This window comes from Vipera ursinii (genome assembly GCF_947247035.1).
Source record: "Vipera ursinii genome assembly, chromosome: 1".
Lineage (NCBI taxonomy): Eukaryota > Metazoa > Chordata > Lepidosauria > Squamata > Viperidae > Vipera > Vipera ursinii.
Window position 1 is genome coordinate 341148025 of NC_139512.1, and position 12423 is coordinate 341160447.

A 12423-nucleotide genomic window follows, 5' to 3' on the forward strand; every position below is an offset into this window, starting at 1 on the left:
TCATTACTCAATAAATAATTATCATTTATCAAAAATATGATTGATGGGTAACATAGCTGCTTGCTTCACTTGAAAAAATGCCCATCTTATAATAAAAAGGCTCAGATAAAATGCCCTGATAAAAAGCATTTGGTTGGGAAAGGGTAGGTGGGTAAGTTGTGACTGACCATACCACTCTGGTAGCCATTTTGTGAAAGGAATCACATCTTGATCTCAAAATTTGAATCATGTTCACTGGACAAAAAGACTAAAGCCCTTAACCTTTATCTTTGATCAGTTTTATTTCTCTGGGGAAGTTGTTTTAGTTTAGCATCTGGTCCACTTCTATTGTCTTTATGTTTTCCCCAGCATGATGGGAGAAGAAGCTGGTTTATGCTTTCCTCTTTGGCAAGCTGATTAATTCCTCTGTGTAATTTGCCATTTGATTTGGAGTAAGTTATTTTTCTATGTAGTCGTGATGCAACAAAGAACTTGGGAGTTGAGTGGGTTAGGAGAATTCCAGTATTCGGAAAGAGAGAGAGAAAGAGAGAGAGAGAAAAAATGTGTTTAATAATTCTCTTTTTTCCATGATGGAGGTTTATATGAAGAGGAACCTCATGTCAACAGTTTTGTTCTATTTCTGAGCTTTTCAAGTTTTGAGATTTATTTTTTCCCCCACTTTTCATCTTTGGATTGCTATCAAAGAGTTCCAAGCAGCCTTGAAGCTGAGTTAGATAAAGCAGCTCCCTTTTGGGGTTCAAGTCCATTTTATGGCAATCCTTTTGCAAAACCCAAGGGTTGGCTGGCAGCAGAGAGGGCCCCCCAAGATTGTACCGGGCTGATATTCAAGAGACGTGGCAGAGGAAGAGGCTAGAGAAGGAAGTAGTTCATAATATTTCGACTTCTACCCTGTTGGCAAACAAAGGTGAAAGGAGTTCAAAACAAAAGGCTAGGGTGTATAAACAAGGGCAGGGATGGAAAATACCTCTTAAGAGAGACCTCTCTTTAAGTTCACCAGTCCAATAGCAGGGGAAGTGCTGTGGTTTCCTGTAAGTAAGTTGAAACATTTGGTGCCATGTTCCAGTTGGAGGTTTCCTTGTTGGTTTTTGTCTGCAGCTGCAGCTTTTGCTGACATTTATTTTATTAAATAAGCACAGCAAACAGGTAGTTAGTTTTCTGGTTAGAAGAGGGCACCTGATGGACAGAAAATGGGGCCTTTGATCTCAATGGACAGAATGCTTCTCTCTCAACCTACATTATCTAGAGCAGGGGTGTCAAACTCAATTTCATTGAGGGCCGCATCAGCATTGCAGTTGCCCTCAAGGGGCCGGGTGGGTATGGCCAGGATGGGCGTGGCCTACTGGGTAGGCGTGGCTAGAGTGTGTATGGCCTACTGGGTGGGCGTGGCCAGCTCTACATCGTTCGCATCGAGGGTGCCTATGGGGGCCTGGGCAGGAGTGGGACAGATCTGAGGGTCTCTGGCAGAAGGAGGGTCTCTGGGCCAGGGCCAAGGCAGTGGGGGCCGTTCCCTCACTGTTTCCAGGATGGCTTCGCGGGCCACATGAAACCACTTCGCGGGCCGGATCCGTCCCCCGGGCCTTGTGTTTGACATGTCTGATTTAGAGCCACACCCTTGGTTCTTAAGCAGTGCCCTCTACACCAGCCAAGCTATCATGTCCTTAGTGTAACGTGCAAAACCTACCATATAAATTACAGGTAATCCTTATTTGGTAACCACACTTACCAAACAAGTGGTTGCTAAGTGAAACCTGACTTCAGTTTTCCTTTGGTTTATAGACCTGTGAAGGTGATAACTGCAAGGATTGTTTGCAGAGTTATTTTTTTTATCACCACTGTAACTGTGAATAGCCACCAAATGAGTTGGTTGTTAAGTGAAACCGCAACTGGACTTGCAATTTGACTTCAGCTTTCTCTTGCTTTACAGACCTGTGAAAATTGTAAATGCAAGAACTGCTTCCAAAGTTAGTTTTTTTTTAATTTCCACTGTAACTGAATGTTCACTAAATAAGTCAGTTGCTAAATGAGGGCTACCTGTATAAAACAGTTTTATGGATTAGAATCATGTGTGAATTTTGCCAAAATTATAGAGTAACAAAATCATGGCTTAACACCTCCTGTCCCATACATTAGAAGTTCAGAAGCAAAACAAGAGTTTGAAAGCAGATAGCAGTTTCAAAGATGTGCCTGAGCAGGCCATGATTAAGTCTAGTAGCTATTGTTGTATTGTGGTTGAAACAAACCACAATATCAAGTTCAAAATGGATTGTCTTTACCATTTTGAAAATACCTTCTGTTTGAAATAGTTGTTTTGAGTTTGAAGTGCTCTATTTCAAACTTCCAAAATGATCCAAACAGCCTATTAGAAGCAATTCAGATTTATAATGCTTTGTCCACTCTAGCTGTTGACCACTGATTAGCATGTCCCCCATGAATTGGCCTAAATCCTCTTTAATTAATTTAAACTGGGAAAGGATTGAAGAAGCAGGGGGAAAATGAGGGGGCAGTAGTTCGGCTGCCCATGTTGAAAGAATATAAGTTGAAGGCAAATATATGAATTAATATTGATTTTCCCATCGCTTGAGACATACCTAGTAGATTTTCAGAAACATTGCTAGTAGTTTATCTGTTTATTTAATCTACTTACCTATCTGGGTCCAGAGGGTGGAGGCAGAATGTTCAATTTAGTCATACACTCCACTTCACCCAACCCCAAAGGGACTCAGATTTTTTTAAGAAGCAGTTGGGCTTGAAACTGTCAGAGTTTTAGAGCAGTACCTCCACCTCCCTTCAACCCAAGCTATATAGGGGTAAATAAATTAAATACAAAATATAAAAAAAAAATCCTTGCAGGTGGAATGAATCAGCAAACATTCCGACCCCAGAAAAATCTCACCATTTGATGGTAGGTAGGGGTGGGGATCATAATAATATGTTCAGCTCCGGTTTCAATTTATTTTTCCCAAAACCTGCTGTGATATTCTCGTATTCTTTGTCTCCCCTTTTCTCCTTCATCGCAAAACCATTTTATTTCACTCTGAGGATTGATTTGGGAGTTCCTTTTGTTGTGTTTTTGCTGATCTGACATGGAGCTGGACAAAACCTGAAATACTGCATCCAGTTTTGATCACCACAATACAAAAAAAGATGTTGAGAAAGAGTGCAGAGAAGAGCAACAAGGATGATTGGGGGCCGGAGGCTAAAATACATGAAGAATGGTCGCAGGAATTGGGTATGTATAGTTTAATGAAAAGAAGGACAAGAGGAGACATGATAGCCGTCTTTCAATATTTGAGGGGCTGCCACAAAGAAAAGGGGGTCAAATTATTTTCCAAAGCAGCAGAAGGCAAGACAAGAAACAATGGATAGAAATTAATCAAGGAGAGAAGCAACCTAGAACTAAGGAGAAATTTCCTAACAGTGAGAACAATCAACCAGTGGGACAGCTTGCCTTCAGATGTTGTGGGTGCCCCATCATCACTGGAGGCTTTCAAGAAGATACTGGACAACCATTTGTCTGAAATGGTATAGGGTCTCATGCTAGAGCAGAGTGTTGGATGATGATTTCCAAGGTCCCTTCCAATTCTGTTATTCTGTAATGTTTTCCCCTCTTTTGAAATATTTCTTACTACGTCTGTTGCTGGGTTACTGTAATCATGATTTCAGATTTGCATATTTGACTTTGTACAATTCTAGGGAGAGGGAATGGACTGAAGCTGAAAAAGAGCAGTCAAATCCTGCATTTGCATGGACACGATAAAGATCAAGGGAAGGCATACGTTGATGACTGTGCAATCTTTTTTCCATTGTGGTCCAGCTGCCTGAAGATTTGTGCTCCTGGTTTTCATTTCATTTCATTTCATTTATTTGATTTCTATACCGCCCTTCTCCCTAGGGACTCAGGGCGGTTCACAGGGCATATATAAATAGCTATACAAAAATTAAAAAAGAATTAAACCATGCCCAATTAAAATACAACAATAATAGAATAATAAAAACCAATTAAAAACCCATATTCCCCATCAGGCCAGACCAGCTAACTCAAACAAGTGGGTCTTCAACCCGCGACGGAAGGATCGTAGGTCCGATGCCATCCGGAGCTCAACCGGCAGTTGGTTCCATAATGCCGGAGCACCCACAGAGAAGGCCCTCCCCCTGGGGGCCACCAGTCGACATTCCCTGACCGGAGGCACCCTGAGGAGGCCCTCTCTGTGGGCACGCACAGAGCGGAGGGGAGTTGACGCCGGCAGCAGGTGGTCCTCGAGGTATCCCGGACCCATGCCATGGGTCCGGGATAATTAAAGACTTAAAGATCATAACCAAGACCTTATCTCTCTTGTCAGTTGAAGAGCTGGGGAAACGCTGTGTCCTCCATAAGTCTCATCCACTTCCACTCCTGCTGCAACTTTGTCTGCCTTCAGAGCTCTCTTATTTAAGGAGTTCCTCGGCTATAACTTACATGAAGGGAAATCCCGACCTTTTTAGGCGTATCACTTTTCTGTGGGGAAGCAGAGAAGGTTCACACCCAGGTTTGCATGCCAACTTGCAAATGCAACAGGAAAAAACAGGGCAGGGAGGTAGTTAGAAAAAAAAACAAAGCAAGCACAGGAGACCTCATTCATTGCTATGGTTGATTGCTTTGAATAAGGTATATTATTTTTGCTACTATCTGCAGTATTTTTTTTTAATCTCTGCTGTTAGCCCTTAGTCTGAACAGTCGAATTGCTTCATTTTAGTGTCTGTAGATTAGTTTGAAATGCTATTAATGAAGAATAACCTTTCTATTAATAGGCCATTGAATAAATTTGGAAGCTCAGAGCTTCCAATTTGTCTTCTCGTTACAGCTATCTTGCCCCAAAGGAAGAACAGCACTGTGAGTTTATCAGCTGACCAAATGGTTAGGCGGCCTGGGACTGCAGCCCAAATGGTCCCTTGGGGCTTAGAATTGAGGTTCTTCTAGGCTAGGCAAGGTTGACATGTAGATAGGGTTGACATGTCAAGCAACAGTGTAATGTGATTGTTTGGTTAGGATGTTAGGTGGATCGGAAGTTGATGAGTTTATGAGGGCTAATAAAATTAAAGGGATAAATTTGTTCTTGCTCCAAGTGGGCAGTCTCAAATAAGGGAGAGGAGAGCCTTTTCTTGTTCATTTACCTTGTAGATCTAGTTCAAAATTTAGGGACAGATAAAACTGAAGTAAGTGCTGCTATGTTCATAATCACATCACTTGCTTGATGCTGGATAAGAACTAAAAATCCAGTGGAACAATTGTAATACCCTGAAAGACAGTCACATATTGGTTACAGAAAAATGACAGACTATGTTCTTTGCAATGAGGAAGTCCTCTCCTTGGCATCTCCAATTTAAAAAAAAAAATTGGAGAAGAACCTTTGAAGGCACTCTTTTCCACTTTCTTCTGCTTAAAAGCTTTTAAAGGTACAATACTGTGTGTGTGTGTGGTTTCCAAAAGCTTTAAAGTTGCAAGTATCCCCACCTCTTCATGATGAGCATCAAATCACACAAATATGCCTGAGCATACGCAAGCACACACACACAAACACCACTTCCACTTTCTTATAGATGTGCGCATGAGCTGTGAGCCATGCACTTACAGTATCTTGCACTTCCCGCATCACTCCAGTTTTCTTTTATTGTGGCATAATTTCTAATAGTCACTCATAAAATCTGCTGTAGAAGAAACACAAATTCTTTATATTGGGATCAATTCAAAAGAGGGAGGAAGTTTATGTTGAAGTCTGCATGGGCCAAATTCTTAAAAATTACATAGATACGTCCTTTTGTTTTTCTTGGCAGCACTACGGGTATGGATGACCATTGCCTTCTTAAGTGTTGTTTTTTAACATCTCAGTCTAAACTAAATTTGTGGGGTTTCCTGGGATTTTCCCATCTAAGTACTAACCTGGCTTGGCATGAACTTGTTTAGCTTCTGAGCCCATTAAATGTTGAGAAAAGGAGGCAGACAAGGCATAAACAAACAGAGCTAGTTTACAGTCCCATTTTAAAAATATATAAGAAGATTCACTGGTTATTTCTATCATTCTACAAAGCACAGGGAAATAACCATTGCTTTTGCTGGAGGAAAAGCTACCTTTTGGCTTTTCTCAACTAACATCTGGACAAGAACCATTTCCTTAGGCCAGTAGTTCTTAATATTTGTATTTTAAGACCCAGCAATTCCACGATCAAGGAGCTTAGCTTCCACCAAGTTAGAAAGAAAACCCCCTCTTTTCCTAAGAGAATTACTTATTTGCATGCACAACCTTCAGTTATTAATAGTTTTGGGTTAAAGTAGGGTTGAAGTACACTCAAAAACTGCAGTAATATGGGTGACAGCAAATTTCACTGCTGTGACTGTGAAACTCTAAAAGGAGAAATAGTTTCTTCCTTAGGAAAGATGTGAAAATAATGTGAGAAGTTGTATTTTACCAGCTAACATCTCAGCCAAAAGGAATTAAAGTTCTCCTTATAGTAGAACTCTGTTTCTCAATCTCATGAACTTTAAAATGTGTGGAGGTCAATTCCCAGAATCCCCCAGTCAGTTTGGCTGGCTAGGCAATTCTGGAAGTTTTCGTCCAGGCATCTTAAAATTGATGAGGTTGAGAAACGCTGAAATAGAATAAAACAATGCAATGCAGAGTTTATCTCAGTCAAAAAAAAAAAAACATCTCAATACAGGTAGTCCACAACTGAGCCCAAAATTTCTGATGTTAAGTGAGACAATTGTTAAGTGAGCTTTGTCCTATTTCATGACCTTTCTTGCCACAGTTGTTAAGTGAATCTGGCTTCCCCACTGACTTTGCTTGTCAAAAGGTTGCAAAAGGTGATCATATAACCTTGGGACACAGTAATGGCCGTAAGGATGAACCAGTTGCCAAGCATCTGAATTTTGATCATACGTTCAAGGGGATGCTACAAAGGTCATAACTGTGAAATATGGGCATAAGTCACTTGTTGTAAATTTGAATGGCCACTAAATGAACCATTGTAAGTCAAGGACTACCTATACGGCCCTGATCCATAAGGGTCCAAATAATCCGTTGAACAGTGACTTGTTGCTTTGTTGGGGTGATGTTTTTTTGCATACTGTGATAGTGCACCTACTATTTATTCTAATCCATAATAAAAGTTTTCTGCCCTCCAGTAATCCTGTGTCCCATCCAAATTACAACTAAAGTTTTTAACAAAGCTGACTTTTAATATTTCTGATTGGAAATATCAAATTTACATCTAGGCCTCTTTACTGAAACAGCATTCATTTAGAAAATGGTTTTGCATCACCTTAAAGCCAACGCCAGGTGTTTGAATGTAATGGTGGCTGGGCATATACATGGCAAGATGAAACATTTTCAGTCTTTGGGTTAAACCACAGAGACTTATTGTGGCACAAAGATGCTCCACTTAACAGCTGCTGTGGGCATGTCCTCAGAATGGAGCTTCCATCTTACAGGCAGCTGAGTACAGGTGGTTCTTGACTTATGACCACAACTGAGCCCAAAATTTCTGTTGCTAAACAAGTCAGTTCTTAAATGCCCCATTTTATGACCTTTTTGCCATGGTTGTTAAATGAATCCCTTCAGTTGTTAAATAAATCATGTGGTTGTTAAGCAATTATGGCTTCTCCCATTGACTTTGCTTGTCAGAAACTCTGATAAGAAGGTTGCAGATGACAGCCCTGGAATCCCGGGATGCTGCGACCATCGTAAATGCATGCCGGTTACCAAGGATTCAAAGTTTGATCATGTGACTGTGGGGATACTACAACGATCAAAAGTGTGAAAATTGGTCCTAAGTCACTTTTTTCAGTGCCATAACTTTGAACAGTCATTAAACAAATGGTTGTAAGTCTAAGACTACCTGTACTAAGTTGGTAAAAGGTCTTTTGGCATAAAAGTAGAACAGAAGAAGACCTCACATAGGGATAATCCATAGTGCATGAGGGAGGAGGTTTGAAGTAATGTAGGGCAGACAACTGCTCAGTTACAACTGGCCCAACACCTCCTCCTGTCTAAGTCCCTGGACTCAACATCTATTCTGCAGTGCTATTTTGACTGCAAGAGGACTAAAACTATGTTTTCCACAGCCCCCATGTCTCACCCCTCTTCTTTTTAAAGTGGGTTGGTCCACCAGTAAATCTAGAAGAGTTTTCAACCTCAGCAATTTTAAGATGTCTGAATTGCTCTAGAGCAGGGGTGTCAAACTGCTGGCCCACAGGCCAGATGTGACGTGGAAGCTACGCCTACCCCAGCTCCAGCAAGGGGAAAAAAGTTACAATACGTTGCAACACGTCACGTGATGCGGCGAGTTTGACACCCCTTCTCTAGAGAATTGGAAATCCTGAAATTATGGGCTGAGAGAGCTCCTGGCCCAAAGTCGCTCAACTAGCTTTCACGCCTAAGACAGGACTAGAATTCACTCTCCTGGTTTCTAGCCTGGTGCCTTAACCACTAGACTAAAATGCCTCTCTAGCTTATCTGCAGCTTAAGAGATATAATTAAAACTGTACTTGACAAGAATCAGGTCTTGGGCTTTTGTAGGCTTAAGCCCTTCCAAAGGAATCCTTCAAATTCCCATCCCTTTAAAAGAGGGATGTTCTTTTAAACTGTTCACTCCATTATTGAATGTAACCTGGTAAAGATAGCTTTGACAAATAGGTACATTTTCCTTTATTTTATTTATCCCAGCTTTATTTATGCTGTGATTTCACATAAGAATCAATAAGTGATTTCTCAAACTCCAGCTCTTCAACACCATTTAGAGCCGTGGTGGTGCAGTGGTTAGAATGCAGTACTGCAGGCTAATTCACTGCTCACTCCAGGAGTTCGATCTTGACTGGCTCAGTTCTTGACTAAGCCTTCCATCCTTCTGCAGTCGGTAAAATGAGCACTCAAATTGTTGGGGGCAATATGCTGACTGTAAACTGCTTAGCAAGGGCTGTAAAGCACTATGAAGCGGTATATAAATTCTAAGTGCTATTGCTGTTTATTAAGTGGTTAGATTTTGGATGCAAAAACCCAATTGACCACTAGTTGGCAGCTATGAGAAGCAAATTCTCTTTACTTTCACCTAGTGGCTGATGGGCTGATTGACTTGATCAAATAATTTGGGAAAATAATGTATTTTCCAAAATGGAACTGGACTTGAGAGTATCCCACCGCTGAACACGTCTTTTACACAAACTGAAACTCCAAGAATATTTATATGGTAACTGCATTGACTGGCAAACAACTACTATCTTGTTCTTAAGAGAGAAACAAACTCTTTGATACCATCTAGTGGTTGGTAGATGGAGAGGTCAACAGTCCTTTGGAAAGATTTACAAATGGGTAGATGGAGTGCTCAAACCTTTCAAGAGCTATCTTAGCACAAATGTTCTGTATGATAATTGGTGGCAGCTTTTCTTCAGATTTCAGCCAGAAAAAATAACTGGTTGTTGTCCTTACAGTGTCACACATGTATTCTAGGTGCTCATTAAGGGCTTGCTGGGAGGACACTGTAATTTATGCTGGCAAGGTTTCCTTTTGGTTTCAGGTTGGGAAGGAAGCACAACAAAATTGCTGTGTGGCTGAGTTGCTTACTTACCCATCGGTACACCAAAGGAAATTATTTTTGTCTGTTCTGAATTTCACACATGTCCACCTACCTGGCTGTCTTTTACAGAGATCTGAACAACTCTTCTGATCTTTTCTTCAACTGTTGCATCTCTCATCATCATTTAGAAAGGTGTAAATTCTTGTGCCATGTGCTTTTCTTCTCTAACTTACATGCTGTAATGGAATGTGGGAAAGGCCTTGGAGAGAGAGAGAAGGCAAATTGCACTTTCAGACTTGCAAGATTCTATCAGTGTAGCATTATAATAAAGTAGAATTAGCTCACCTGGTTGTGATTCCTGTCAGGTTAACCCTGTGAGGCCAACATTAATCTTGGAACTCTGAAAGTACAATTTGCCCTCCTGTCTCTTTTACTCTGCCACCTAACAACTTAGGGAGGGCCTCTTCTGAGCTTCTTGTCGGTCCAAAGTCCAGCTATGGGTTGTGTTGTTTCTTCTGACCATTTCCTTGACAGCTTCTCTTTGCCCAGTCTCCCAAGGCCTTTCCCACATGTCCTTACACATGCACACACTCAAACAACACACATTAGGATTGCTCACATAAAAACCGCTGTGCAGCAGAGAGGACATTTAATCAGGTTAGCTCAAACTCTACCAGCTGTATTTGCAAAACATGCTAAACTTGGTTAGTATTAACACTAACATTGGATACATTTTTGAGGGCTAGCATTTGTATAAATCTTAGTTTATGATGCACTATAGCGTACAAATCCAGACAATGGATTAATTCACCAATGAGGTTTAGGCTGGCAGTGGTAGGCTAGCAGACAGCATTTAGGTCAAGAAAAGCAAAGAGATCAGGATAGTTAAAGTGGAGCATTACAAATAAATATACCTTCTGTATATTTGGTGGAGCAGTGGGCTAATGCCTCCTTAAGTAATACCAGCTGCCTGCAATTAGTGCAGGTTCGCATCCCACCAGGCTCAAGGTTGACTCAGCCTTCCATCCTTCCGAGGTAGGTAAAATGAGGACCCAGATTGTTGGGGGCAATAAGCTGACTTTGTAAAAATGCCACTTGGGGTTTGTGTGAAAGCCCTAATAAGCAGGCATATACATAGAATGAAGGCTACTGCTAAGCTTGTAAGCCGCCCTGAGTCTTCGGAGAAGGGTGGGATATAAACGGAATTAAAATAAAATAAAATAAATATAGATAGTCCTCCTCAACTTACAACCACAGTGGAGCCCAACATGTCTATTGCTAAGTGAGATTTTTTTTATTTATTTATTTTTATTCCATTTATATCCCACCCTTCTCTGAAGACTCAGGGCGGCTTACAACCTTAGCAGTAAGAGATATTTGTTAAGTGAGTTTTTGCCCAATTTTATGACCTTTCGTGTCACAGTTGTTATGTGAATCGCTGCAGTGGTTAAGTTAGTAACACGAATCTGGCTTCTCCACTGACTTTGCTTGTCAGAATTCCATAAAAGGTGATTACATGACCCTGGGACTCTGCAACGGTCATAAATATGTGTCAGTTGCCAAGCATCTGAATTTTAATCCTGTGACCTTGGGATGCTGCAACAGTTTAAATATGAAAAACAATCATAAGTTCCTTTTTATGGTGCTGGAATTGGGTATGTGTAGTTTAACGAAGAGAAGGGCGAGGGGGGACATGATAGCAGTGTTCCAATATCTCAGGGGCTGCCACAAAGAAGAGGGAGTCAAGCTATTCTTCAAAGCACCTGAAAGCAGGACAAGAAGCAACGGATGGAAACTAGCCAAGGAGAAAAGCAACCTAGAACTAAGGAGCAATTTCCTGACAGTTGGAACAATTAACCAGTGGAACAACCTGCCTCCAAAAGCTGTGAATGCTCCAACACTGGAAGTTTTTAAGAAGAGACTGGACAACCATTTGTCTGAACTGGTATAGGGTTTCCTGCCTGAGCAGGGGGTTGGACTAGATGACCTCCAATGTATAAATGTATGTGTTTATACAGCTATGTATAAATGAATATAGATCTTCATGCAGAAAATATAAAGCAAACTCCGCATTAATGCAGAAATGGAAGAGAGTGGTTTTAACAATCGACACTTTAGAAAGTGATACACATTTTTAAAAACCCTTCTTTTTTTTTCAACCAAATTCTTCAACTCCAAGTGCCCACCTTTAAAATTAAAAATTCAGAATATAAGTTCTTTAATGAGTTGAGCTCTTCCAAAAAGCTTTAGCAATTTCCCATGGAAAGATGCATTTTAGTCTTCTTGATGTTACATGCATCCAGAGATCTTGGCCATGATGAGTTAGTTAGTTGTTGATGGTGGCCTGTACCATAACCATGGCAACAGTATAATTTGTTGGCTTGTCGTGACTGAAGAGAAATATTTGATGGTTTGAAACTTTTTTTAAAAAAAAAATCAATGCATCCAAGTAGAAAATTTCTGATATTTCAATGACAGCAGCAGCACAAAGGTTCAATTGCAGCTGTTAGGATCCAATCCCAGGCCTTTCATATATACTGGCCCAGGTACTTGCATGTCTCTAGAAGCACCTCCCGTGGTGTCCCTACCCCCCAAAAGCCAGATGGTGGCTACATCAGGCGGGGTCTTTTCAGTTATGAGTCCCTGCTCTGTCAAAAGAGGGACACTTGGCATCTATATTAATTTTTCTTTCACCATCAAGCAGTGACATTCCTCCTTGCAGGAACATCCACAGTGGGTTTTTAAAGTTCCGTTTTGATTTTAACCTCTCTACTCAACAGTATAGTCCTGGACTAGCAACCATTTGTTTAATGACCATTGAAAATTACAACAGCATTGGAAAAAGCACTTAACAACTCCCTGACTTAACAACAGAAA

The 12423-nt window shown here is 40.8% G+C and overlaps 1 protein-coding gene across 6 annotated transcripts in view; it reads left to right on the top strand.

Moving 5' to 3' along the window:
* The window catches only part of ATP2A3 (ATPase sarcoplasmic/endoplasmic reticulum Ca2+ transporting 3), a 143196-nt gene that overhangs the window by 41198 nt on the left and 89575 nt on the right, over positions 1 to 12423 (top strand). The window contains exon 1 of one of the 6 annotated variants that reach the window (XM_083372619.1): positions 3130 to 3229. The exons of the other annotated variants lie outside the window; for them this stretch is intronic. Coding sequence (XP_083228745.1) covers positions 3145 to 3229 — 85 coding nt within the window. The 5' untranslated portion in view covers positions 3130 to 3144. Of the gene's footprint in view, positions 1 to 3129; positions 3230 to 12423 lie in introns of those variants that run through there. 6 annotated transcript variants of the gene reach the window in all.